Raw genomic sequence first — 27,963 nt, forward strand, 5'->3', positions numbered from 1 at the left:
TGTATGTCTATACAAATGCATGTTTATGAAATGCTTCAGTTAAGTTTGACTGAACACTGATTTTTACTTAACTTGTTTTTGTTTATTTTTAACCTAAATTTTTTTTTTTGTGGCTTTAATATCGTTTACATTTATGCAGAGACAATACTGCTTTTAAAGTTACAATTAAATAAGTGCCATTAATAGACAGTGTCACTCATTAAGTCTATTTCTATTTAGCTATTTCAAGTAGGCTATAAGTGCTGTTTCACTCAGGATGAAGGACTAGCCCATGCACGTTTCCCAGGCCTCCATGTATTCGTTTGAATAGTCTGTGTCCTTGAGTGAAAATGTTTAATGCTTTTCATTTAAGCCATTTTTAACTATAAACTGCATGCAGTAAAATAATTACAAAAAAAGAAAACATTTCGGAGGACTTCTTCACCCACCCATCCTTAAGCAATCAAAACAGCTTCATAAACACAAATATTAAACTTTTCCAATTATCTGTTTCTATCATATTTCAGTATTTTTCTCCCATGCAAACAGATTGAAACGTGCTGCAAAAAAGACTCCTCCCAGTGACCCTGTTTGGTGACGAGCCATTCAACCAATCAATGAACGCGAAAGGCGGAACAAACTGGCGGCTCCGTCCAATCAGTGGCCAGAGCAGCCGTCGCTCAGAAGCGACTTCGTTCCTAGTCCGAAAAGGACACGCAAAAGGGGAAACAATACATACGTTTATAAACGCAAGCGGGGGACGTCATGTAGCGAAAAGAACAGCTGAAAACAGTGTTTATCTGTGAAACGACGATGCTATCTTGGACTTTTTTAGACATCAGCAAGCAGGTGTTAAAAACGAAAGCGCGGTTGCGGAGTTTTAGTAGTTGGAGAAGTGAGACAGAAGTTATCAGTTGTAGTTTATAAATCTGAAACCTTTAGTTAACTTTCTTAACTTTAAAGCGCAACAGGTTGGAAGATGGTATCTTGGATTATATCTGGGTCCATCGTGTGAGTATTTCTTTTTAAGGAAGACTATTCTCTTTGTTTGTGACCTTTTGCATGCATTAGTGAGACTCCGGTGTTAGTTCATGCTGATCTACTCTGTATGCATCTACAATGTTACGTCATTCAATCGTTTTATAATCAAACACTACATCTTCTCAGTCTCACAATATAAATTAAAATAAAATAAAAATAACTGCTATGAATAACGAAGTGGTTAAGGAAATACATCATGTTTTGGCTTGAGATCAGCTTTAGCCAAGGTCTCTGTCTGCCAGGGAGGAACTGCTGTTTTCCTGCTGCTCTGTAATGTTAGGTGTGTCTCTCACTTTGTGGAAAAGGTCAGCACGGGAAATTTTGTGCCTCATCCTGTTAGGCGCTTTTTGCTTTGGGTTCGATAATCTTTACTGTACTATATGTTTTTGAAAGAGAGAAGTCTTTCTGGTTGGATGCAGATCCATTTGTATATTCGTTTATTGCAGGTTACAAAGTCTAAAGATCTACTGAAATGCTTTGTGCGTGCTAAGGCCTGGTTGTTTTAAAGATGTGCTGTCACATCTCTGTCTCTCTCTCCCATTCCTATTCTTTCTTTTCTCATGTGCTCTCTCAGCAAACAGCCTAATGGGAAGTGCATGACTAAACCATTGTGACTGTGATGATGTGTTCTCACTGCAATCGACATGTTCATCTGACTAGTTTAGTTTATGTTGCTCTCATGCTCCCGGTAATGCTTAAATTGTTTAAAAACATTGACATTTTAGCTTACAGTAAAAGATGACCTGTACTCTTTACTTCAGCGCTTGTTTTTCTTTGTGGTAGAGATGGTTGAGAGCATAGTAGCTGTTATGCAATAAATGGAATTCATCCAATGGTCCCTCAACACACGCATACACACACACACATGGTTGCACATAACTTTAGACTGTATCAGGCAGAGCTGTCGTTCCCATAGCTACTCGAAAGTACACGGGTGTGGAAAAGAGAGGCCAGAAACAGTGAAGGTCATGGTATTCCTGTGTGTATGTGCTAGGGTGAGGTATTTAGCATCACTCTAATATACAGGATCATAGATAAGTTATGTTAAAGGGGCCATGTCACAAGACTTTTTTAAGATATAAAATAAATCTTTGGGGTACCCAGAGTACACATGTGAAGTTTTAGCTCAAAATACCATTTAGATAATTTATTATAACATGTTAAAATTGACATTTTGTAGGTGTGAGCAAAAAATTTGCCGTTTTGGGTGTGTCCTTTTAAATCCAAATGAGCTGATGAAATTCAAACACTGATCACAATAATGGTGGTTTGTTGCAATTGAAACTCAAATTGTGCTGTGTATTATTTTTTTCTTTCTCTCTGCACTAAATGGCTGTGCCATGGTTGGATAGTGCAGATTAAGGGGCGGTATTATTATAATAAAATCTCCTTATGACATCATAAGGAGAGCCAAGTTTCAGTGACCTAATTTTTCACTTGCTTGCAGAAAATGGTTTACCAAAATTAAGTTACTGGGTAGATTTTTTTCACATGTTTCTAGGATGATAGAAGCACTGGGGACCCAATTATAGCACTTAAACATGGAAAAAGTCAGATTTTCATGCCATGGCCCCTTTAAATTTTTATCGCTTTTATTATCTAAACCAACCTATAGTGGTGCAACGGATCGCAGTTGATCCGTGATCCGTACGGATCACGACCCACGGTTCGGCTCGCATGTGATTCGCGGATTAATACGCAAATTTAAATAGGGAAAGTTTATAATTTGTAAGTGTTATAAAGGTTTGCAAATGTTAACATTCAAGTGATTTTAAACAGTTTAACTGCAAAACGGCGCTAAAGTGATCAGTTTACTTTGCGCACAAACGCACGCGTGCGGTTGAATGCGTCCGGTCCAGCTCGAGTAAAAGCTCTGGCTGCCCATACAACGACGCTTAGAAAAGTTGTAGTGGACGCTCTGACGCTCGAATGCATTCTCTGAACTCCTCTCAGGCGGAGGTTTCCGCCTTCCGATTGGTTGCCGGTGAACATTTCCGCCTTCCGATTGGTTCGCCGCCGAACCGCGTCATATCTCATTACCATAAAGTTGATCTGATTTCAACTCTCCTCGACGCTCACGCTGTACATGACGCGCCGCGCCGCTGCTCGCCGGAGCTCGCTGCCGGCTCTCATTGAAAATGAATGACTTCCGGACACTTTGACGCTCTCGCCGGTGGCGGTCTGAATGCACAGTAAGACGTAATCATCCTTTAAAGATCAGAACTCTTGATGTTTAAATTTCAGAGAGTTGCGCTACTCTCTCTCATACTGTAGTGTATTAAAATACATTTGGCTAATAGAGCAATGAAAAACAACGTAACGTTTTTATGTGGGACGACTGTAATGCTGCGCCGTCTGTAATTCACCCTTTGTCTGTGTCTGTGCGCTCGTTTAAGGGGACTCGGTAGTGCACAAACAGAGAGATGCAGTCTGTGCACATTTGGTCTTGAAGAGACAGTAAGCTCAATTGACCTACTTAAGTCTGTGTCATTAATGTTAATCAAACAACCCAAGACAAAGAGAAAATCACTTCTGAAGCTTTAAAAAAATAATAATTACATTTAATTAATACAATAAATGCAGTGTTATTATTCATTTGATTTCTGTAACTAATGATTTTAGACCTTACTTAATCTGCAACCTTGTTCTTTTTATAAATGTTTGTAATTTCTTGATTTGTTATTAGAATTTTCCCATACTTTTTTTTTTGCTGATCCGAAAAATGATCCGATCCGTGCCTCAAAATCCGTAATATGATCCGAACCGTGAGTTTTGTGACCCGTTGCACCCCTACCAACCTACAATGCATTTGAGGTTTTCATATTTATTTATATCAGTATGTTCGTTAAACCCACAACATTTGCTTGTAACCCAATGCTCTGTCTGCTCAATCAGTTGAAGTATAGACATGCAGCCTTTACTTAATTTTTATCTATGCATTTGCCACTTTTCAACAATTTTATTTTAAAGCTACTTGCATTGCATTATATCTATTTTACATTTTATTTGTGCTCCCTGTAGATTGAACTTGTGACTTTTGCAAAAAACTTTATATTTGGTCTTAAAAATAAAACTTAATTTTTAATTATTTTTATGTGTGTGTGTGTGGGTTTGCGCGTGTGTGGTTTCTTCCAGTCTTGTGTTTGGAACACTGTATCCTGCATACTACTCTTTTAAAGCAGTCAAATCCAAGAACGTCAAAGAATATGTGAGTATTCCCATTCAAACACACATTAATCTGCATATTATTATCCAGTTTTGGGCTATTATAAATATAATTATGAGTGGATAACATTACAGAAGCCTCCTATTTTTTTTAGCTATGCCCGGTGTAGTTCTTGTATCTTGTTCTCATTGGAAACATTTTAACCAGGTTTTGGATATTTCCTAGGCAACATATTAATTACTTTTGGGTGGTTTGGGAAATCTTGTCAAGTCTTATTGTCTAATGTAACCTATTGCTGGGCTTACTATGATTAGCAATGTGGATTATTTTAAGAGACCATTCACATCTATCGCTGTATGTTTAACATTGAAGCTAAATAGTTTCTGTTTTATAGTTCACCTATAAAACAGAAACTTGCTGATTTGTACTAGATAAAACCAACACCATTACATATAGATTATTTTACTTGTTATGAAAGCATTATTTATGATCGTCTCCGTCCAGTCTGTACGCCGTATTGCATTCAACCACAATTGTCGTCTTGTTTTCTGTGAAGGAATGTCTGCCGGGATCCGGTTAAACTTTAGTTTGGAACCAAAAGTGCTGTTCCTTCTATTCTGGCAGTCAAAAACTAGGGCTGGGTATCGCTCGATTCTCGATTCAACTCTATGAATATAGATTTAATACAAATACTATATTAATAAAAAAAAGAACAGTGAACAGCAGTTTACAAGTGAGTAATTAATAAAAATGTATTAAATTAAAACATATTAATTAATTAAAACAATAACTCGCATTCATCGTTTACTTTGGGGTTTGTACCTTTTGCATATTGTTAACATGTACAAATATACACCTACACACCAAAGGAAATGTAAAATCGTGAATTGGACCATCTGTGTTCTTTAAAACCTAAAGAAAACCAGTTTTCCTTGCGGAAGGTCAACATTCGTTCAAAATTAGCAAATCAATTATTTCAAATCAATATTTAATGTTTCTTACAATAATTATGAGGCAAACAGACTTGTAATAAGCAATATAATATACAGGCAGCTGTTTGTTATCGCCCCTTCAGTGTAATACAAGACTCTATGCTTTGTGTCAGGTCCTGATCACACTGTCATGGCTTATTTCTGTGATAACAACCTGCTGCCTTTACATTATCCCTTACATAACAGACCGTCAGTAATTAAAGCCTGTTTTGTTTAGCAACTTCATACTGTTATTCTAGCATGCACACTTTTTTTAGACTTCTGGCTACTTCTGTTTCTTCCTTCACATGTCAAAGTTGTGGTTATACAATGGTACAGAAATCGTATCCAATGGTGATATCATCATGATGATGCTGTGATGTACTGTATTTGAGTTATATACCAAGAAACTTTCAAACATTCTTCTTTGTCATTTTGATTTCATGTTTCTTTCTATACACTGTGGTTTGTGGTTTGACAGGTGCGATGGATGATGTACTGGATCGTGTTTGCTCTTTATACGGTTGTGGAGGCCATCACAGATCTTTCTTTGGCATGGTAAACACACACAAACTGTCTGAACAAAGAGACAAATTAATAATTGGTTTTAGATTACATGGAGTAATTGTGCTTCGAATGGTTTTGCCAACATTTTGTCATTCATCTCTATTGTTTCTGTGGCTTTTCATTGTCTAGCCTTTGTGGTGCATGAAAAGGCTTTTTCACTGTTGTTGCAGAATTTAAGCTCTGTTTATTTTCCCCTGGGTCACATAGAGGAACCAGTCTGTTTCCGAAACTCAGTTTCAGTTCAGTTTAGGTCCTGTGCATTAGTTTCTTGACATTTGAAATAAAAGATCTGCTCAGTTGATTTTGCTTACCCTGTCTGGAAAATTGATCATTTAAATGAAGATTTTCTGGTACACTGGTACAGAAGAAGTACAGCGGTACCAAAAATGTACCTGTGATACAGTATCATCGGTTTTCAAATTTTGGTTCCGTCATCTTTAAGGAAAACACCACAGTTTTTCAATATTTTACTATGTTCCTACCTCAACTTAGACAAATTAATACATACCTATCTTTATTCAATGCGTGCACTTAATCTTTGTACAGCACATCATGAATGTGTTAGCATTTAGCCTAGCCCCATTCATTCCTTAGGATCCAAACAGGGATGAATTTAGAAACGACCAAACACTTCCGAGTTTTCCTTATTAAAGACTGTTAGATGAGTAGTTACACGAGTACGTATGGTGGCACAAAATAAAACGTAGCGATGTTTTTTTTTTTTAAGCGGATTATAAAAATTTGAACTATATTGTATGGTGGAAGAGCACGTGTTTGGTGGCTTCTAAATTCATCCGTTTGGATCCTAAGGAACGAATGGGGCTAGGCTAAATGCTAACACATTCAAGACACGCTGTACAAAGATTAAGTGCACCCATTGAATAAAGATAGGTATGTATTAATTTGTCTAAGTTAAGGTAAGAACATAGTAAAATATTGAAAAACAATGGTGTTTTCCTTTAACTACAACTAGTGCTATGTAATATTCCCAAAAACATGATATCTCGAAATCTTCCCAAATAGTTGACATGAATCAATATATTTCTCATGAATTGAATTGAGTTTGTATTTTCTTTTGCCCCAAAAAATAAAGCGGGATTTGGATGCAACATTCAAAAATGTTTGTGTAATAACACATAAAAAAGACATGTAGTCACTTTTTATTACATTAATACATGTATATGTACTAAATATTGTGTAGTTTTTTTTTATCTACAACAAAATTATCTTAGTAGTATCTAATATTTGATACATTGCCCAGACCTAACTACAACTTTTTCGTCAAAAAGGGACGAGCCCAACAGCTGTGTTCAAATTAAGCCAGAAAAAAATTTTGATATTTGACCCAACAACCCAGCATTTTGTGTTGAAACAACCCAGCATGGGTTAAACACTTTTTTACCCAATGCTGGGTTGAAAAACAGCATTTTTTAGAGAGTAGGTAAAGAAAAGCACTAACAACACCAATACCGATTAATCTGTCAACCTCTCACCCCGTGTCACACAGTGTGATAAGGTTATGATTTTATAGGATGGCAAAGTCTTGCCATGTACCACACTGGCTAGTTCCATTACATCTGAAATTGAATTTTGGTTTTTATAATCAAATCTAGCTCAAACGTCTTCTGACTTCACTTTTTTACTATTTTTTTAGGTTCCCACTTTACTACGAGCTAAAAGTAGCATTCGTTATCTGGTTGCTGTCCCCCTACACCAGAGGAGCCAGCCTCATCTACAGAAAGTTTCTACACCCAATGCTGGCATCCAAGGAGAGGGTAATGACCCAAAAATGATAAGATGGCAATATATTTTTACATCACAGGATGGGAAATTGTGTCCACAGGGTGCAACACATAGCCATGCTGGAATGTCATGTGAAAGTCCAGATAGTTTTCCATAAGGTTACATAATCAGTGATTACATAAATGACACGTAGATAGATTTTCAAATAGTTACTTAACTGTACCTCTGTATCTGCATATAACCACTGACTTCTCAAGCGGGTTAATAGATATTTTTTAATTTTATTTGAGTTAATGGTCAGAGAGGTCTCTCTATAGTACCAATCAGTGTCCCATGACAGATTTGCAGCATCCCTCATCCACCCTATCGTTTAACTCTCGGCTGGTACCCATTTCGGTTCAGGAAGGGAGAGTAGTCTGGGGCCCTCCCCTTGGACAGTGGCCATATATGCTTTATTGTCGTTTTTGATAACATCTTAATGCAAACTTGTGAACTGTTTTTTTTTTTTCAGGAAATTGATGATTACATAGTACAAGCCAAAGAGAAGAGTTATGAGACCATGGTGAATTTTGGTCGTCAGGGTCTCACCATCGCGGCCACGGCTGCCGTCACTGCCGCAGTTAAGGTATCTCACACATACTCATGCATTGTTTATGCTAGTCTGCAGAGCTGGGCATGTGAGCTTACCTCTTACTGAGCTTATATTCACAGCTGACTGTTATTTTATGTACACAGAGAATTTATTATGTGTTGATACTGGAATTTACCATAGGGGTTAACTTCACAATGCCCTCTTTTATCCTCTCATCTGCTCTTTTAAAAGCTAATTCGCTGTCTTTGCATTCTGTGTTTTATTTTTTCTATTAGTGGCGCTTGCCAGGATTTGAGCAAACCCCCTACTGCCAAGAATTACACTTTGGGGCATGACTCATTCTGCACAGTTTGTGCTATGGGCATAATTGTTACCTCAAATGTTGTACCTTTAAGGAGAGATGTGCTGTTACCACGCAATCAGAATTCAGATTTGCTCATAGATTTACATTAGGTGGACCACATATAGCATTTTTTCCCAACCCTGTTCCAGTGCACATTTTGGAATAAGCTGATTTGTGGATTTGGGTGTGTTTGAATTAAAAGAGGTGGAAAATGTGTAGTGTTTGGGAAACACTTACATATAGGGTACCACAGAGACCAGTAAGCAAGCACCCAGTACACCATGACCACTTTAACAGCCACCTAGCCATCACTCTGAAAACCCTGACAACCACATAGCAACATCCATGGGCAAGCACCACTGAAGAACTTGAAAATCTTGTTTAAATATGGTGATCACATGTGCCGTTTTTCTTGGACAGGATTTCGGGTGCGTCCTCTGAAAGTTGAAATAAAACCTGAAATAATAAACCTTAATAACGTATAAGGTCAACCTCCAGAGGACGCACCCAAAATCTTGGCCCGGATAAATGGCATGTATGGTCACCCTAGTTTAAATCATCTCCCTCTCTTTCTCTTTCTGTCTACATGCTTAACTAATCTCCAGAAGTAGTCTCAGGTAACTTTCTTCTTGTTGATAAATAACATGTGGTTTTATACTAACGTGCTTACGCATATTTTAAAGGAGGCCATTTGTGAATTGATTTAAATATTAACTATACTAATCAAACAGTACTGTATAATGTATAAATATATAAATACATAGCTGATAACATGACCTATTTCATAGGGGCAGGGTGCCATCAGTGAACGTCTGAGAAGTTTCAGTATTCCTGACCTGACACAGATCTCATCCGACCAATCAGCATTCGCCAATCCTGGTCGACGAGCCATACAGGCTGCTAACCTGAGCTCTGATGGTTCTGGTGAGTTTATGTTTACATGTATGCTTTTGTCCAATGCGATTTACAGTGCTTTTAAACTTTGTACTGTAATACCTAAACTTTGTCACTGTTGAAGAATAACAGTTTATGTTATAATGGCATACCAAAATTAAATATAAGTAGAGATAGAAATTTATCACATGAACAAATATAACTATTAGACAGGAAGATGAACCCTAGTGAATTACAGCAAATTGTCTCATCTGTAATTAGTTATTTTGTCTCCCTCTAGTGGTTAAAGGTTTAACAACATTTTTGATGTTATACCAAAAATGACAGATTTGTCATCATGTATGGTTTTCACTTTTTGCTAAAAGTAAAGAGCCGTTCAAATTATAACGATATTTTTAACCATTACAAAAATAGAGTTCAATCAGAGTTGTGCAAATCACTCCGGCCGAGTAGCAGTGCTTCGCCTTCTGAGAATATAGTTCCCAGTATGTATACTGTTAAAAGATGGCTGTGTCTCACATGACCTTGATATTTGTACACGGTGTGACTATACAAATCACAACACATAAATAGGAAAATGTTTGCATTATTTTGTCACTTATTGGGAGCAGTTTGCTAACTGGAGCCATTCACTTCCAGTCTTTGTGCTAAGCTTATAATGTGAACGGCCCTCAACACATTTTTACACATTGCCAGTTCAACCAGTTGTGCTTTTATGGTTTGATAGCTGTTAAAAACTGTGCTTTATCTGTGCATCTTCCATATAAACAAGCAGGGGAGGCGCATGAGGAGGAAACAGATGGAGTTTTCTCAGAAGACGAGGCATCGGTGCAGAAGGGTCTGCGGAGATCTCAAAGTGTGAAAATGACACGTGCCAAAGCAGCACGCAAAGAGGTATATTTGTACATGCACGCTTTGAAAGTCTGAATATTTGTGCCACGTATGCAGTTGGATTCACAAATCTAAAAGATAAATAGTTAAGTTTATATTGTTTCTTTTAAAGCCACGGTATGGATCTTTGAAGCTGAAACCTAGAAGGAGGCCACTGATTACATCATCAACATTTGACCATCCTTGACCATTTCCTGCTACACAACTACAGATGTGGCATGCGTGTCAAATCAACCACTGATTGCAGTTTAAACCTCATTTCAAAACTGCTGAAGTTGAAATCATACAGTAAATGATCGTCATTTTTGCATGTTCTAACCATTTCAACACCCAAAAACAATTAACAGACTTAAATGACATTTGCATTTAAACATTTACTAGAAGCTTTTATCCGAAGTGACTTGCAGTACAAATACACATGCACAAAATATAAGTAGTTTTGTTCAGTTTAGTTTAAAAGTGAAATTTGTAAAAAATTACCAAAGCAAACAAAAAAGACCAACACTCTCTTCTATGCATCTGTTAAAAGATTAAACTGTACTAAGAAAGTAATAAAAATCTCAAAAGTAATCTGAGAAAGGATTGGAAGACATCCAATCAGCTTGACCTAAACCTGCCTTTAAAGAGACGGCTTATATTACACAAAGCCAGTGTCACTGTAGCAGATATCACTGCTACCCTCACTCAACCTCCATAGGGGCAAAGGTGTCAAGGTCAGTGTAACCGTAGATGATGCATTTTCAGCTTGCGTTCACAGTTATGAAATGATTCAAATTTCTGGGGAAACGGAAAAGCTGTTTATGTAATGCTTTAACATCTCCCCAAAACTGCTTGTTATGCTGTTATTAACGGAGTGTGTGTGCATGCACGCATAGGCACGTCTGCATTTTATTGTTTACAGTTTGCTTTAATTGCTTTGAGTCTTAAGAAGTCAATACGTTATGTATTGTTTTTTAGGTCTTAACAGTATTTGCAAAAGCTGGCTCCAAAAAACGTCCTAATTTTAAATGTTATAGGGTTTTATTTAAATGCATTGTGTGCAATCGTAAAGTGATACGTTTAGTTTAATTGTTTTGATATTTGTTTCTTATTTAGTTGTTTGTTTGGTATTTAGTGTGTCATGCTAGTCTTCTGCCTATCTCATTTTAATATTGAAATACACTAATTTACACTCCTGCTGAACCTCACAAAATCATGACAGGATCGTGAGTCGAATGTTTGTCTACATTGCGGTTTATTCAAGTGTAAACAGTAGGAAGGCCTTCATGCATCCATTTTTGGTTTGTGTTTGAATGTTTTTCACTCTTGTACTTGTTTGGGAAAGTCTGTTTTGAAAAGATGCGATCTGCTAAATGAAGATAACATGTCGATAAGGGGGTACATTCTTAAAAATAAAGGTTCCTTAAAATGTATATATGAGTTCTTTAAAATCAACATCGTGTTTAACATTTTAGAACTGGTGGAAAGTGACCAAGTTTTTTTTAAACCTGGCCCAATGTATGTTAAAAAAGTTTGGTATTTGTGAGTCATACTGTAGGCCTGGTTGCCTGGACAGCGCTTATCCTATTCCTAGACTAAAATGCATGTTTCTGCTGCCTTATTTTAAAATATATATTGCATATCTTAACATATATTAGTGCCATTGTTTTGGCTCAAGATGCACACCAGTAATGTTTTGTGTAAGGTATGTTTGTAAAAAACGACTTAAATGGCCTTATGAAACTAAGGCATTGTCTGGGAAACTGCCCCATAATGTAATTATGAAATAAAAAAAATAAAAAAAACGTTTGATTACAGTCTTACTGTCTAATTATTATTAAAGATTTCAAACTGATTAATCCAGGTGTCCCTGACCTTAGTAGGCCTAGTCACAAACAAACTGATTAATCCAGGTGTGCCTGACCTTAGTAGTCACAACAACAATAATCAGACACACCTGGATTAATCAGTTTCTCCAATAATGGCTGCTAGGAAACAAGGAGCTGGGTGAAGTTCAGGAAGTAGTGCAGCTGCTGGGCATAAAGCCTATGAGTGATTAAAAATTTTTTTCAGGGTGCACAGGAATAATTAGTATACCTTATATTATTTAAGTATTTGAGAGATACACGTTTGATACACAGAATGTAAGGGATTTGTTCAATTAAATTTCCCCTTTTTTTGTAGATTTGTAGTATTTTCCTTTCCAACATTCTAGGTATTCACTCTCCATCCCAGTAGGTGGCGGACATGCACAAAAAGCTGGTTTGGCAACCGCCATTAAATATAAAAGTAGAAGAACATTGGACCAATCATCAGGCTGAATCTCACGCATGCGCAACGGATCACTCAAACGTCCTGGCGGTAAAAACGAAAAGCGAATGTCAATAAAGTATTAACGTAATAAAATCAGCTACTGTACCTCAGTAGTTGAGAATTTAATAAGAGTGAAACGCCAATCATCAAGGTAAATAAACATTTAAAAAATAATTTAAGATAATAGATTCATTTAAAAATGTTATATTACAACGGAATATTTACACGGAGTAATACAACATTTATCTTCGTTTACATTGTAAGTTACTAATGTTTCTTTTTACAAGATACCGTCATGTCTCATAGCAGCGATTCAGTGCTGTTCTCCACTCTGGGTAAAGGAGACAGCTTACATCAAGAAGGTTTGAATTTACCATGTTTTACTGTTTTATGTTATGCATTGACAACTATTGTTAATTTAAATGTAACCCTCAAATCATGTGTATTGTGTCTGTAGTTTTAGCAGCATTCCCTCTGTGTCAGGTGACAGAAGAGGATTTGATCCAGAATCCTTTGCTGTGTAAATTACTGGCCACTCTGTCCCAGCATGTAGACCGAACTGGACTCACGCAGCAGCTGAAGAAAGATCTTGAGAAGGTCAGACCCCAATAAGTGCATTCATACTTTATAAGCAGTAATTAAAGTGTTACCATCTCTAAAACAGGAGATATCTATGAAGGTATATTTGGTGCAAAACAACTGCACACCTGTGACAGTGGAATTTGTATTTGTAGAGATTATCCACACATGTGTATCAGTAAACTTGAAGTCGCAGAGGACGTGATGCAAACTTGTAGATTTTTTTTCTTTCCCTCAAATACAACACAACAGTTACACATTCACAAATCCTTCAGTGCAGCTGCACAAATCCCATTTTACAAATCACAGATTAAGAAACTCACAAGTTCAAATTTTTTGCTACAATTGATGCAGTAAATATGGTGCATAACCTACCTGAACGCCTGCATCAAATAATGTGAAGTCACACACAAATTTTGTACATTTGCAAAATCAGTCTGTGCATCTGTGCGATGAGACTTGCATGTGTGAACAATTTATTTTTCACAAATATTTTTTTATTTTTTAAATATTTTCTAGCCCAAACACAAGTACATAAATACAACTGCTTGAATCTGCTGCTACGAGTTTCAAATACTCTTTTTCATGTGCTCTCTCTTCTGCACCAAATATCTCGAGATAAATGGTGCGAAAGTGATTTGTATACCTGTAGGCTTTGGCGAGCACTGTTCAGCACTGCCCACCAGGTGGCGCCCGACACTCACTGAAGCAGAGTTTATTAATTACCACCAATGTTTCAGCAAAGTAAATCGCCTTTATAAAGGTATTATTTTCACCAAGTGGAGAACAATATAAATGGGAGTGCTAATTATACACACATGAAGGTAATTACATAAAATATTCCAATGATTCATTAGTAAACAAAATATAAGTTCCATAAATTTCAAACCATCAATATAAGTAGATTAAAAAATACAAGCAGCAAATACACACAATTTAACTTTAAATAAGATACCAAATGATGTAAGTCCCATTCATTTTTAATATCATAATACCTATAAAAACAACCCAAATCAAAATCTACTTTTAAACCATGTGTGCCAATGTTCACATTTAATATACCTAAAAGGCCTTCTGTCTAAGTAAAAATTGGTCAAACTCACCTCACCTTCTAGATGAAAATTCCCTCTCAATTCCTATATACAATAATGAAGTAATAGGATGATTAAGTTCAACAAAATGCAGTGCTAATGGCAGGTTCATATTTCTGCATATTATTGCACTCTGATGTTTTGTGATGTGTGCTTTATACTCTCTATTTGTTTTTCCTACATATGATTTACCACAGTGACATGTTATCAAATAAATAAGCTTGTATTTGTTTGGGGGTGAATCACAAAGATATTTCCATATCATTAAAGTGACACCATGTAACTTTTCAACCTTCATAATAAAATTTCAAGACCCTTGTGATAGTACATCGACTTTAAATAGGTTGAATGACATGTCTACCATACCATGACGGTGTCTGTATCGCTTTTACTCGTACTTTAAAACTTAAGGTTTGTGGTAGTAACCAGAGCACAAAAAAAACTACAAAATTCGTCTGCTTTACGGCATACGTCACTTCCTCCACTTCCTTAAATTCGGACGTGAGAGCGCAGCTGCTTATTTACGGATGTTTTTGTCATGGCCGAAGCAACAACCACGAGAAAGAAACGCAAGGTTTTGTCTGAGGAGACCAGAAAGAGAAAACGGGAGAGTGATCGAAGTAAAGGAAGGACGAGGATCATTATTGGGCCAGCGTTTGCTCGCTGGCGTGAACTGAAGGAGGAGGAGGGCTTCGTGACCGATGCGGACTTGGCCGTCATGCTTTTGGACTAGTAAGTAATGTTGTTATTGCTTGCATACTCTCTCTACTTCTTCTAATTTGTTGTCTGTCTGCCTGTCTGTGTTACGTGATTTATGTGATCCTTCTTTTATCTTCATGAATCAAGTAATGCTAGTACAGTAGCGAATTATCTATCTGGTATTTAGTTTGTAAACGCTAACATTATACGTGATGGTTAGCTATTGCTATCGGTAGCATTATCGTTCAGATTTGAGCTTTACAATAGCTTACATGCAAATTACAAATGTTTCCTTTTTTGCCTGTGCACTTGGCATTGCTTTGCTAGGGCTGTGCAAAAAAAAAATCGCTTGCGATTCTCATGCGTGTTTCATCAGTAAAGCCTGTTCGGTAAATAGTAGTAAATCGCCATCAGCTGCTTTCAGATGGAGCTGCATTTATTACACACACCCGTAGTTTACAGAGAAGCTAGGCAAAACCGTGTTCAAAATAGAGGCAAATTGATTCCGATAATCAATGCGATTTGGCCTCTGTGAACTACGGGTCTGTGTAATAAATGCAGCTCCATCTGAAAGCAGCTGATGGCGATTTACTACTAATCACCGATCCGGCTTTACTGATGAAACGCGCATGAGAATCGCAGGCACTTTTTTGCACAGCCCTATTTCATACAATGACTTGTTTTTTTTGTTTAGCTACGAAAGCAGAGGTCCAGCAACTTCCACACCGTATAAAGGAGAGGGCACATCAAAACCTCCTGGACCACCAGTATCGAGTGTTACAGACTCTTCGGATCATGACAGGTTTGCACTATGATTCAACTGTATACAGTTTGTGGTACAATTCAACATATTCCTACTAAAATATATATTTATAAGACACTACACATGTCTCGATGATGATATTCATAAAATTATGCTTTTCACCTACATAAGCAGATTGCCAGTGTCCCTATGTTGTAGATGTAAAACTAACAGAACTATACAGACAAACCAGAGCTTCAGTGATTCCAACATTCTTTTATTTTTTGTAGGGGGAGAGAAATGGTCCTTTCCGGTGTAGAGGAGTTGATCACAGAAAGTCAAAAAGTTGATGTGCTTGAATCAAGGTGAGTCCAATGACCAATCATTTTGGGACAAGAATTTACTCGTGTTTCTATTATTATTATTATTATTATTATTATTAATTTTATTATTATTATTATTATTATTGGCAGTATGCACTCGTTGGCTATTTCAGAGGAACCTGATGATGACCTAGAGGCTGCTAATGATTTGCAGAATAGTATGTAAGTGCTTTACATTGTCTGTAAATTACACTTTTCCTTTACGTATGTATAAAGTGTGCATTTCAATTCCAAAATTTCTTTTTCTGTGTAGGATTGAGATGGAGGAAGCTGTTTGCTTGGAAGATGAAGACTCTGATGAGGATTATGTTCCTTTCATCTATCTACGGTATGTACTGTTCATAAATAACTAATCATCATAGTGATTTCGCATTTGTCACAAAATATATGAAGCTGTTTAATGACACTGACTCAATGTTTTTTAAACAGGTCTACAAGAAGGGGGGCAGAGATTGAGAAGCTACCTGAAATACACATAGATGAGGCTGTGCTGGATGTAGAGGATGTGCCCATAGTTCCTGAGGAAGACCAACGCTTTCCTTTCGAACACAAAGTTGAGACTGTAGAGGACCTCATAGGAAAGAAAGCGAACATCTGCTACAATGACAACTTGCTCTCTCTTGCAAGGTAAGTGTATCTATATGACCTTTAGGTTTTCTACTATCTTACAACAGCTTTACATTTCCTGTTTTACCTTTTGAAGGTACATGCAGTTACCTGTACAGTTCTGTCAGTTCAGAGACCCAATTTTGGGGACACAATGTAATGGAAGGCCTCCTTTTCATGTGCAATTGAAATCCAGAGGGACCGGTGTCATTCTTGAATGGGTAAGTGTAAGTGCAGCACCACTATTGCTTTGAGAAGAACTGTCTGGAGAGCCTGCTAAAATGTGTCACTTAGGAATGCGTGATAATTTGCATGCAAATGCTAATTGCTCTATTAATCTTTTCTTAGGTTTGCACTCACGGCCACACAGTTTGGCACTGGAATTCCCAGCCAGTCCTAAAATTTGGCATGCAAGGAGGCGATTTCATGCTTTCAACCAACATTCTTCTCTCTGGCAACAACCACAGAAAAATCCATCTCCTCTTCAATTTTATGTGTATGGGAATGGTGTCTGAGAGTACATTTTTTGCCATACAGTCTGAATACTGCCTAAAGCCTGTTGAGGAGTTTTGGGAAGAGAGTAGAGAGAGGGTGTTGAACAGGCTTCGACAAAAGACTGAAGTAGTTGTACTTGGTAAGTATCATTTTCAATGTTTGTATGTCACTAAATGTGTCATTGTTGGGAAGCTTTGGGGAACATTGCTGCATTTCAGTTGTAATCTTGGTTCTCTTCTTTTTATCAGGTGATGGCAGAATGGACTCCCCAGGTATGTTGTGCTATAAAAAAAAATCTCCATGAGTGGTAAAAACCCTGTTAATAACCCAATTTTATGTGTAGGTCACTGTGCACAATATTGTACGTACACTATGATTGAGCTTGAGACTCGTGATATTGTGCACATTGTGAGCGAGGACAAAAGGAAGTGTGGGAGGAATTCCGTCATCTTGGAGAAAGTCTGTTTTGAAAGTACAATGGACTGCCTTCTCAACGAAATCCCTATCAAAGAAGTAGTGACGGATGCTCACAGACAAATATCTGCCTTGCTCGGTAAGTATAATCCACACTCAATCTCACTTCTAATCCAAAAATATTTTATCTTATGAAACATAATATCTACAGACCCAGTACGTGGAAAATACAAGGATTGGTCTTTAAAGGGACACCATGAAACTTTTGGCCACTAGGGGGTGCTAGACACGTATTTTTCACTTCTAGCGCCCCTAGAGCCCACAAGCGCCGCAGCACTGTCGCAAAGGAAAGGAACTGGCCAACCTTAAAACTAAACTAAAAACTAAACATTTAAAATGCTAAACGATCAACATTTTGAGACAACAGGGAGAAACGCAGTCATGTTACAACTTTCTGATGAGGAACTCGTCGTGGCAGAAGCCATTTCTCAATCTGAAGGTTGCAGCCTCCGGATGTCGTATTTCTAATACGTCATCAAGACTGTCTTATTTCACAATATTAACAATTACAAAGTTGACTATTATACTTAGTTAATCGTAAATTGTTGCAGTATGCTTATGACTTGCGAATGTAATGCTCAGTTTACCTTAATAACCCAGGCTTGATGACGTGTGCAGCCTGCATATTTGACCTCCGGAGGCTGCAGCCTTCCAATTCAGAAACGACCAGACGTATTTCCTTGCCTTTTTCCAAACAAATATTGTTGCATCCTCTCTCTCTCCCTCGCCACCAGGATTTTCCGCAATGGCGCTCGTTATTCCTCTTTTTTGTGTGAAAATCGCTCCAAATCCAAGTAAACCGATGCGTTTAGGTCTGCCGCTTTGTAATACGTCACGCGAGTGACAGCGGAACGCAGCAAATGAGGAAGAGAGAAGAGAGAAACGCTCGGATCTGATTGGTGAATGAATAGGGTTTGGTTTTACACTGTGAGCAAGTTTGAGTGCTATAGCATCCTGGATTGTAATGTAAATATCATAGACACAGTAAAAAGAAAGGTAAATACGTGAACACAGCATCTGAATACAGGGAACTATATGCAATATAATCGCCGTAATTTATAAAGAACATCGCATTTATGTATGAATCAACAGTTTAAAAAAAAATTGCCTTAAAGGGGAATCGAACCCGGGTCGCCCGTGTCATAGGTCCGTGACACTAAAGACTGTGCCACAGAGTCACATATAAGAAACCGCTCTCTACACTCCTTAAGTAGCCTCCAGCAAAATTCACGTTAAAAACAAATTGTGTGGAGGAAGTGACGTATGCCGTAAAGCAGTCGAATTTTGTAGTTTTTTTTTGTGCTCTGGTTACTACCACAAACCCTAAGTTTTAAAATACGAGTAAAAGTGATACAGACCCCGTCAGGCTATGGTAGACATGTCATTCAACCTATATAAAGTCGATGTACTATCACAAGGGTCTTGAAAATGTATTATGAAGGTTGAAAAATTACATGGTGTCACTTTAACTCATTCGCTGGATGTTTGGCATGCTTCAAAAAATCTTGGGAGGAAGCTCCGCGAAGTAAGTAAAATTGCCACAATTACTGTTATATGTTGAATGATTTAATCTCAGATAGGAATATACATTTGGTACCAAGATCATTCTCATTATTTCTTTTGTAATCAGGCAGCAAAAGGCAAGGAAAATTCTGTGCTGATGCATTGGGTCAAGGATATTGTGAACCATTTCTGGTATTGCTGTCAGCATGCAACAACTGTAGAGCAGTTTAAGGTATGTGACTAACAACAGGTACTCAAGGTGTCAGTCAATTTTAAAAGCATAGTTTTCCCAAAAATGAAAATTCTGTCATCAATTTCTCACTTTTGTTTTATTACAAACCTGTATAAATTTATTTGTTCTGATGAACACAAAGAAAGATATTTTGAGAAATGTTTGTAACCAAACCGTTTGTGGACCCCATTCATTTCCATGGTATTTTTTTCCTACTATGGAAATGAATGGGGTCCACGAACGGTTTTGTTACAAACGTTTCTCAAAATATCTTCCTTTGTGTTCATCAGAACAAAGAACTATCCCTTTAATCTATCAATCCTTTTTTTTTACAGCTGCTGTGGCATGGTGTACTACATCATGTACGCAATGAACACACATGGGCCACAGGGTTCTGTGAGCATGAGCCATTGGATGACAGCAGTCGAGAAAAGCCATGGATACAGCAAGGTAACATGGAGCATTTTGTTTTACACATCTATATAATTTAATTTAGTTCAACTGCATGTTGATATCATAACTTTCTTGGCTTGTAGGTTCTGCTGCTCACCAGACCCTAACTGCCATTGTTTTGAACAAACGCTGGCTGAAAGATGTCAAAAAGTACATTACATTCAGGTATGTTTATGCAGTTTATCAAATTTTTTTTCTTTATCATTTTGTTACTTTGGATACTGTAAATGCCATAGACCACACTTAGACTTACAATTTCAATCTAATTTTTACAGGACTACCTCAGATTTAGAGAGTTTTCAGAACCATATTCTGATGTATGCAGGGAAGCGCTTTGCCTACAAGTACAAAGTGTACAGAACCAGGGTTTTTCTTGCAGCAATTGATTACAACTACCACAATGGCCGCGAGCATAGACGCAACAGAAAAGGAGAAAAAATGTATGTATTTTTACTGTATACACTTTTTAATTTATTATTGGAAGGGGAATACTATGTGGTATTCTGTGTTTACAGTTACAGAAGGTACTACAACAAGAAGTCGAAAAACTGGAGTGTGCATGTTACAAAAGAGGCCAAGACGTATGCCTACATTCCCGACCTTCAGAAGGCAATTCTCAGGAAAAGATTAGAAAGTGGGTCAGGCATTCCTCGAAGAAGAACTCTTTCTCAAGATGACCCTGAGCGCCTTGGGCTGGTTGGCACAGCAGAGACACCACCCCCCACTGCTGAACTTGTGGCAAGACACATTTCTCGTGGAGCAATGGCTCTAGTAATGGAAGACTAAAACTGAACAAAAACTGTTACAAAACAAACATTCTTTCTTTATTTGAATAAAATAAAATATTGAATATTATAACTTTTACACTGTGCATAGTATTCTTTTATTATTATTATGTTTTCTTTGGTACTGCAAGTCAATGGGTAGTTAGAGAAATAACAGTAAAATCTACTTCCAAAGACGTAAACAATTGTAGAATCTTCTTGAAGTACAAAATAAATATAACACATGTACTCTTTTTATTGATAATAAGTCATGGAAGCCGGCGCACTCTAAAGCCTGTGTATTGTCCGTTAGCATCTGGATACTTGTCCCTAATGCGCCACACAACACAGCTTGCTATGACCGTTCTGTTGCCCTCCCCCAAACGCCCATGTTGCCAGAGCACGAAATTCCTATAAGCTGCATGTCTGTAAGAGCGCTGCTCTTCACCTGGTTCCTGGACATCATCGACTGCAAAGATGTCATTCCACGCAGCACGAGCTAGACGCAGAACTCCCTCATCCAGGATGTAGAAGTCCATGTGTGGCAGTTTACTAATGCAGCTGTCTGGATGCTGACCACAGCAGAGTCTCTCAATATCTGTAGGCATGTCTCTACAGTTTGAACACACACACCAATGCATATGTCCAGTTACAGGAGGTATTTGAGGATTGTCTTGCAGTGCAAGGAGATCAAACAGCAGTCCAGGTAATCTGTCTAGCACTAATTGGAGCAGACCATCTCTTTGATCTGCTTCAAGTGATTGTAGTCTGGCCTAAGATGCATAAAACAAATTTGTCAACATAGTAGTCTTATAAATAACAGTATAAATAATATTTTACACATACCTGCATGTCAGCTCTCCTCCTCTGTTGAAGATCCTCAAGCCTTTCATAATCGGCTGTCTGAGTACATGGTCTGCTGCTGCTTCTCCCTCGTCCACGGCCCCCAGAGTTCCCCCTCCCCCTTCCTCTCCCCCTAGCTCTTCCCCCGGCTCTCCCTCGGCGTGCTCCGCGTCCTCCTCTTCCTCTCACTGTTTCCAGTGGGGACTCGGAAGATTCTTCAAGCGGCGACGAAAATGATGACTAAAAATAAAACCATAGACATCGGCATAAAAGTGGATATATAATGCATGTAAACCGTGTAACAAAACTGATGTAAGTTACAACATTCTGCCGTTATTTGTATGCTTCAGTTCGTTTGTCCTTTTAGACATTCATATATGTGTATTATTAGTGGTTTATACGATTTTATATATTGTATGTATATTTATGCATTTGGCAGACGCTTTTATCCATAACGACTTACAGTACATTACAATTTTAGATATGAATGTGTATGTATTATTACAGGCTTACTTGATTTTAAATTGTAAATCATAGTTTACTACAGTAAAAAAACACAAATAAGACGACGTAAGTCCGATCTAAAGAGAAAATAAATCGATAACAAGCACAATAACAACTTTAAAAAAAAGTTTTTGGTACAAAACGTTTACATTTTGCTCCTGCCAATCGACTGTCATGCACAGTTTATCTCCAACCCTAAACAAACACACCTGAAGCAAACAATAAACGTCTTCAGCACTGCTTGGTCTTTGACTTACCTGATCAGACATTGTTTTCTGTTCACTTTTGTAAAATTTCTTTATTCTGAGGATGTCGTCTTTTCCTTTGCGACAGTGTTGTTGCGCATGTGGCCTCTAGGGGCGCTAGACGTGAAAATACATGTCTAGCGGCCCCTAGTGGCCAAAAGTTACATGTAAAATCATTCAATGTTAACAGATGATAACTGTCACAGGAAGGCAAGACATGGCAAGATGAGTGGATCCAAATGCAGTTTTTAAGTGTATTAAATCCAAAAAAGGTACAGGAGCACAGGCAAGAACACGAACAGTAACACATGACAGGAAACAACCAACATAAAACAACGGCTGACAAACAGGCAATCAACAGGCAGGGTAATTAAACGTGACAAGAACCAATGACAGAACAGAAACAATTAATTACTATGGAAACAGATGGGCAGTGGGTGGAGTATGAATTAATGTCCATGGCAACAAAAAAGGGGGCGGGGCAACAAAGGAACAAGAGGGAAATAGGGCAGACACAGACAGGACTCTTGACCTTGGCCGTACCCACCATTGAGGTCCGGACTGTTTTAGTGAGTATCATAGTAAACTACTGATTATGTCTTAATATGTCTTCCGAATGTAAACATTTTATTACATTCTGTCTTAAAGTCTAAAAAACAGTACCTGTTGAAGTCATTAAAGTTACTTAAATAACAAAAGAAGAGAAAATCACTCACTGGTCCTGACTGTAACTTCGTAAAAAAAGATTAATCCATATTTAATTTTAAATAAATATCTTTTTTTGCCAACAATCCTTAATGTTGAGCTCTGCTCTTTGAAATAAGTTGGTTTATTATTGGTTTATTATGCAAGTTCAGCATTGCATTATGTTTGTATCTTACAGTTAGTATAATGCATGTAATGAATTCAGGGCAAGAATAATATTTATCTAATATGGGGTAATGTGAAGTATTATAATAATTACATATCGTTTTCTTTCATGGGATATGGACCCCCTAAAGTAGCCTTGGCCACCCCATTTATAAAATTCTAGTTCTGCCACTGCAATATTGATGTTGTATTTCAGCATATTAAGTGTATAATAAGTGTGAGCATATTGTGAATGAATTTAATAAACAAATTCTTGATAGCCTTTGGTTAATTCACTAAACTGATGCTATATTCAGTTAGCCTATGTTTACTTAACTGACAGTGCCCAGGATGGTAACATAATTATTTCAATTTCAATTATTAATGAACAACACAAGTCTTGCGCATACTGACATGGTTTGAAATCTATATTTATTTGATTGTTTTTTTTCTGATGTGTTAGAAGTCATATATGTAGAGCAGAGAAATAAGAAATTTTTTCCTGGGGTGCATGCCCTAGAAAAATACATATGGACCTCGGTATTTATAAAATCCTGCGTACGGCCCTGCTCACGACAATAAGAATCCACTCTCAATAGTGTATTACGAGCTGTAGGTTTTTTTAATCGGATCCCTATATAAACAATTACGAGCTATCCACAAGTCTAAAAAGCTGATTTGATTTGGGTTAGCATCCAAAGTAAATGTTAAGAAATCAGAACAACTGTTTATATAATAATAAAAAGAATTTAGTTGTTCAGTAACCCGATTCAAAAAGACAGAAATAATCATCCAAATTAGTATATTAGAAGAAAAAGCATGATTTAAATACACATATTTTTCTTCAAAAAAAAGGTTATTTTGCAAAAGAAAACGTTCTTTCCATAGCCCCACCTCCTGTTTGAATTAAAAATTAGTCTGAAAAATAAAATAATTTGTTTTATGATATTAAAACATCATTTTGTATCTTATTTAAATGTAGGCCTATGTGTGTATTTGCTGCTTGTATTTTTTAATCTACTTATATTGATGGTTTGAAATTTATGAAACTTATATTTTGTTTACTAATGAATCATTGGAGTATTGTATGTAATTACCTTCATGTGTGTATAATTAGCACTCCCATTTATATTGTTCTCCACTTGGTGAAAATAATACCTTGATAAAGGCGATTTACTTTGCTGAAACATTGGTGGTAATTAATAAACTCTGCTTCAGTGAGTGTCGGGCGCCACCTGGTGGGCAGTGCTGAACAGTGCTCGCCAAAGCCTACAGGTATACAAATCACTTTCGCACCATTTATCTCGAGATATTTGGTGCAGAAGAGAGAGCACGTGAAAAAGAGTATTTGAAACTCGTAGCAGCAGATTCAAGCAGTTGTATTTATGTACTTGTGTTTGGGCTAGAAAATATAAAAAAATAAAAAAATATTTGTGAAAAATAAATTGTACACACATGCAAGTCTCATCGCACAGATGCACAAACTGATTTTGCAAATGTACAAAATTTGTGTGTAACTTCACATTATTTGATGCAGGCATTCAAGTAGGTTATGCACCATATTTACTGCATCAATTGTAGCAAAAAATGTGAACTTGTGAGTTTCTTAATCTGTGATTTGTAAAATGGGATTTGTGCAGCTGCACTGAAGGATTTGTGAATGTGTAACTGTTGTGTTGTATTTGAGGGAAAGAAAAAAAATCTACAAGTTTGCATCACGTCCTCTGCGACTTCAAGTTTACTGATACACATGTGTGGATAATCTCTACAAATACAAATTCCACTGTCACAGGTGTGCAGTTGTTTTGCACCAAATATACCTTCATAGATATTTGGGAAAAATCGGTACGGATTGGCAAACTTGATTCCACTTCGTCCTTTTATTAATGTCATGTTTATATTTTGATGCTGTATTACATAATCATTTTTGTTTCTTTGTGCAGTTTATCTCAACACTCCTGAATCTTCAAAAGCATATATTTTGTGTCCTCTCATTTTTATTGCATTTATGCTTTTGACAGACGCTTTTATCCAAAGCGACTTGCATCTCAAGCAGTGTCGGCCTGTGACTTCTCTTCCGAGGAGCACGAATTCAAAGTGTCGTGTGTTTGCTCGTCATGTCAAAATATGTGTTTGTTCATCACATAAACCATGTGCATCATGCGTCTTGTCAAAATATGTGCCTGCTTCAGACGTGTCGAAACGGTTTATGATAAAAAAGACGCTCACATTCTTAAACTCGCAAGACATAACTTAACACTAAACTCTTTTACACATGAGATTAAGCGAGTATCTGGCAAACGCGAGCTTCCCTTTTATCATAAACCCTTTAGATGCGTGTGCAGCAGGCACTTATTTTGACAAAGACGCATGATGCACATGAGTCACGACGTGCCCAGCACATATTTTGAAATGACGAAATATACACATGACGGGCTAAATACATGTTGTGATGAGCTTCGCATTGTGCGCCCTCGAAAAAAAGTCACCGGCCGCCACTGATCTCAAGGTATACATTTTTATCACCAAGTGTGTTCCCTGGGTTCGAACACGTGACCTTTTGCACTACTAACGCTGAGCAATGTAGCTTCTCAATAAATATGAGCTCATAAACCCTGCAGGCTGAGCGTGAGGTGCACACCCAGAGGTTGGGTTGGCTTCATGTGGAGAGCGTTTACAGAGTTCTGCAGGAGATCCTTCGGGAGAATCGCTTCACTAGAAACTCCAGCACTCCACCAGAGGAAGAGAAGGTGAGATGAACCATGACAAATACTGCTGCACAAGAGAATAAAGAAATTTGTGAAAGAATATTCATGTTTACTATGTTATTCTGCAACACACACGCCATATATTAGTAGTGTTAGTAGTACAATGCTTATAATCTGTTCAAGCTCATGATTTGTACATATATTAGTATATTGTCTAATTTTGCATGATGTGTGTGTTTATTTTCTGCAGTTTTACAGCACATTGGAACAGTGTATGTTGGTGGGGCAATGCAGCAGACTTTTGAACAGCAGCACGGATATCATTGATGATCATAGTACAGTTCTGGCACTTTCTGTGGACAGATTAAGAAGACAATTGCCTAATGAACAGGTACAATCACATCACAAACACCTAGTGGATAGAATTAAAAATATAAAAGTATTCAGATTTCATAAAATAATCTTTTAAGATTCAGAAGTTCAATTTTAGTCAGCTCCACTGACATCATCTATGTCTATTACCACAGAATTACTGTATAGGTCGATAAAGCTTGTTTTGAACCTGAAACATCATATATGTTTATTGTGTATAATATAAATGCACACACATGCATGTATATATTTAAAAAGTATTTACATGTGTATACGTTTTTCTATTTATATATAATTTCATAAGTATGAATACTTAATATATACATGCATGTGTTTCTTAAATATATACATGCGTGTGTGTGTGTATTTATATATCCATAATTATTATATATACATATATACATCATATATATTATTAGGAAGGTGTGAATGAGCCTTCACTTTTAGAAAGAATATTAACAGCTTTTAACAATGCAAACACAAAGGAAAACATGAAATAGGATCCCTTTAATGGTTTGTAGATGCACTGTGTCGTATTTAAAGTTTTTCTTGAATATTTCTACCTTCAGGAGATTTTAAAAATGAAGCAAAGGTTGCCATCAGAACTGCTGAGACATCTGAAGAAGAAAACCATCAACATACTGTCGTACTATCAGCCTGACTGCGGTAAACACATCTTCTTTTAACCCTATTTTATTTGTGTAATGTATCCTATAATTGTTTGGTGTAATGCTAAATAGGAAGATAAATTCATTTCTGATCTCTCAGAGAATGAAAGCGAAGGTCTCAGAAATGTAAAGCTTTCCAAACTTCCTGTGCTGTTGGACAGTGAACAGAAGAAAGCGAAGAGTCTCAGTGAGAAGAACCGAGAGAACATCACATTACTACAACGACAGACTCATGCTTATCTCTCTGTCAGTACATACAGCGCATCTGTGTATCTAGTCTGAGGATCTTGTTGTATAAAAAGTGATTTATCACGGTTTGGTTTGACAGGAGCTGCTGAAATGTATGAAGATCCTGCAGTGTCTCATCCTGGATCTCCGACTGAAAGCTCAGAAAGAACTGGATAGAAAAAAGATTGAGTACTTTGAAGCCAAATGTGAGATTGGTTTGCAGAAGATAAGGTATGATTATATTGGCTTTGGTTTAATATTTAGACCATTGGTGTAGTTTTGGTATAGCTGTAATGATGAGATTCCTCCTGTAGGGCAGAGATGCTCCAAGTTCAACTTGACACCTACACGAGAGACAAGATCGCTGCTCATAAAAGAATTACGTGAGTCTCACCGGCATGTATCGCCATATCTACTTCTAAAATCGAATACAGTAATTTAATGTAAGTAGGTCTATAGCAATAATAGAAAATTATAGGTTAACGAAAGAAAATTATTTAAATTATTGAAATACATGCACTGTGGGTTTGGATAAAAGCTGAACTTATGAATGATAATGTTATGGATAGTAATAGCAAATCGTTTTTGGTACAGATTTGTGTTTATGTTCTCTGTATGTGGAGCTGGTTTGGTTAAGTCTTGTCAGTTGTCATGAAACCAGAGATGTCATGAATTTATTATTGTGTTCAGAGAGAAACTGAATGCAGAGCTGAAATCTTCTGAGATGGAGAAACAGACGGTGGAATCCAAGCTTGCGTCCTTTGAGATCTATGGGAAGGATTTTGAGACTCTGGCTGAGGAATACTCACGGCTTCAACAGGAGATCGCCACCAAATCCTGGGCACTGAAAGAATTTACCACATAAATGCAGGACGTCACATTTCTTTAGATGATGAAGTTGTTAATAAGTTTGATTAGCATGATCTGTGATCAGTAGGCTTTACTTCGCATCAGAGCAGCAATTAAATAAACAAGATGTTAAGTAATTTACATTGTAGTGATATTTTTGTGCTCCTTTTTTTTGCCAACGGAAACTGTCCCAAATC

General features: G+C 37.2%; 5 protein-coding genes across 6 annotated transcripts; 4 read left to right on the forward strand and 1 right to left on the reverse strand.

The window, feature by feature from the left end:
• The first annotated feature begins 652 nt into the window (after positions 1–652).
• On the forward strand, positions 653–11,732 carry reep3a (receptor accessory protein 3a). 2 transcript variants are annotated; one of them, XM_065297353.2, is made up of 8 exons: positions 653–990; positions 4,156–4,228; positions 5,639–5,715; positions 7,379–7,499; positions 7,979–8,092; positions 9,191–9,326; positions 10,069–10,190; positions 10,300–11,732. In XM_065297353.2, exons 1-8 carry the CDS (start codon positions 959–961, stop codon positions 10,372–10,374), a joined length of 750 nt encoding a protein of 249 aa, XP_065153425.1. In that variant the 5' UTR covers positions 653–958; the 3' UTR covers positions 10,375–11,732. The 2 variants fall into 2 exon arrangements, with proteins under 2 accessions (XP_065153425.1, XP_065153426.1); XM_065297354.2 differs by having other exon boundaries at positions 654–990; positions 10,072–10,190.
• A 603-nt stretch (positions 11,733–12,335) lies between these two features.
• Positions 12,336–27,935, forward strand: LOC135787657 (HAUS augmin-like complex subunit 4). The gene is made up of 10 exons (XM_065297571.2): positions 12,336–12,630; positions 12,767–12,841; positions 12,937–13,076; positions 25,563–25,691; positions 25,900–26,040; positions 26,591–26,687; positions 26,790–26,935; positions 27,018–27,148; positions 27,232–27,300; positions 27,608–27,935. Exons 2-10 carry the CDS (start codon positions 12,775–12,777, stop codon positions 27,780–27,782), a joined length of 1,095 nt encoding a protein of 364 aa, XP_065153643.1. The 5' UTR covers positions 12,336–12,630; positions 12,767–12,774; the 3' UTR covers positions 27,783–27,935.
• LOC135787408 (uncharacterized) lies at positions 14,523–17,819 on the forward strand. The gene is made up of 11 exons (XM_065297350.2): positions 14,523–14,881; positions 15,543–15,650; positions 15,881–15,955; positions 16,064–16,135; positions 16,227–16,301; positions 16,403–16,600; positions 16,677–16,800; positions 16,928–17,213; positions 17,323–17,346; positions 17,418–17,627; positions 17,700–17,819. Exons 1-11 carry the CDS (start codon positions 14,688–14,690, stop codon positions 17,762–17,764), a joined length of 1,431 nt encoding a protein of 476 aa, XP_065153422.1. The 5' UTR covers positions 14,523–14,687; the 3' UTR covers positions 17,765–17,819.
• LOC135787409 (uncharacterized) lies at positions 18,939–20,600 on the forward strand. The gene is made up of 6 exons (XM_065297351.2): positions 18,939–19,073; positions 19,179–19,283; positions 19,619–19,733; positions 19,820–19,901; positions 20,012–20,176; positions 20,252–20,600. The coding sequence occupies exons 1-6, from the start codon at positions 18,984–18,986 to the stop codon at positions 20,520–20,522; spliced, it is 828 nt and encodes a 275-aa protein (XP_065153423.1). The 5' UTR covers positions 18,939–18,983; the 3' UTR covers positions 20,523–20,600.
• LOC135787410 (P2X purinoceptor 7-like) lies at positions 20,737–21,436 on the reverse strand. The gene is made up of 2 exons (XM_065297352.1): positions 21,347–21,436; positions 20,737–21,273 (listed from the first exon to the last, which is right to left on the reverse strand). The coding sequence occupies exons 1-2, from the start codon at positions 21,350–21,352 to the stop codon at positions 20,770–20,772; spliced, it is 510 nt and encodes a 169-aa protein (XP_065153424.1). The 5' UTR covers positions 21,353–21,436; the 3' UTR covers positions 20,737–20,769.
• Positions 27,936–27,963: the final 28 nt, after the last annotated feature.

The sequence above is a fragment of the Paramisgurnus dabryanus genome, chromosome 17, assembly GCF_030506205.2.
Source record: "Paramisgurnus dabryanus chromosome 17, PD_genome_1.1, whole genome shotgun sequence".
Lineage (NCBI taxonomy): Eukaryota > Metazoa > Chordata > Actinopteri > Cypriniformes > Cobitidae > Paramisgurnus > Paramisgurnus dabryanus.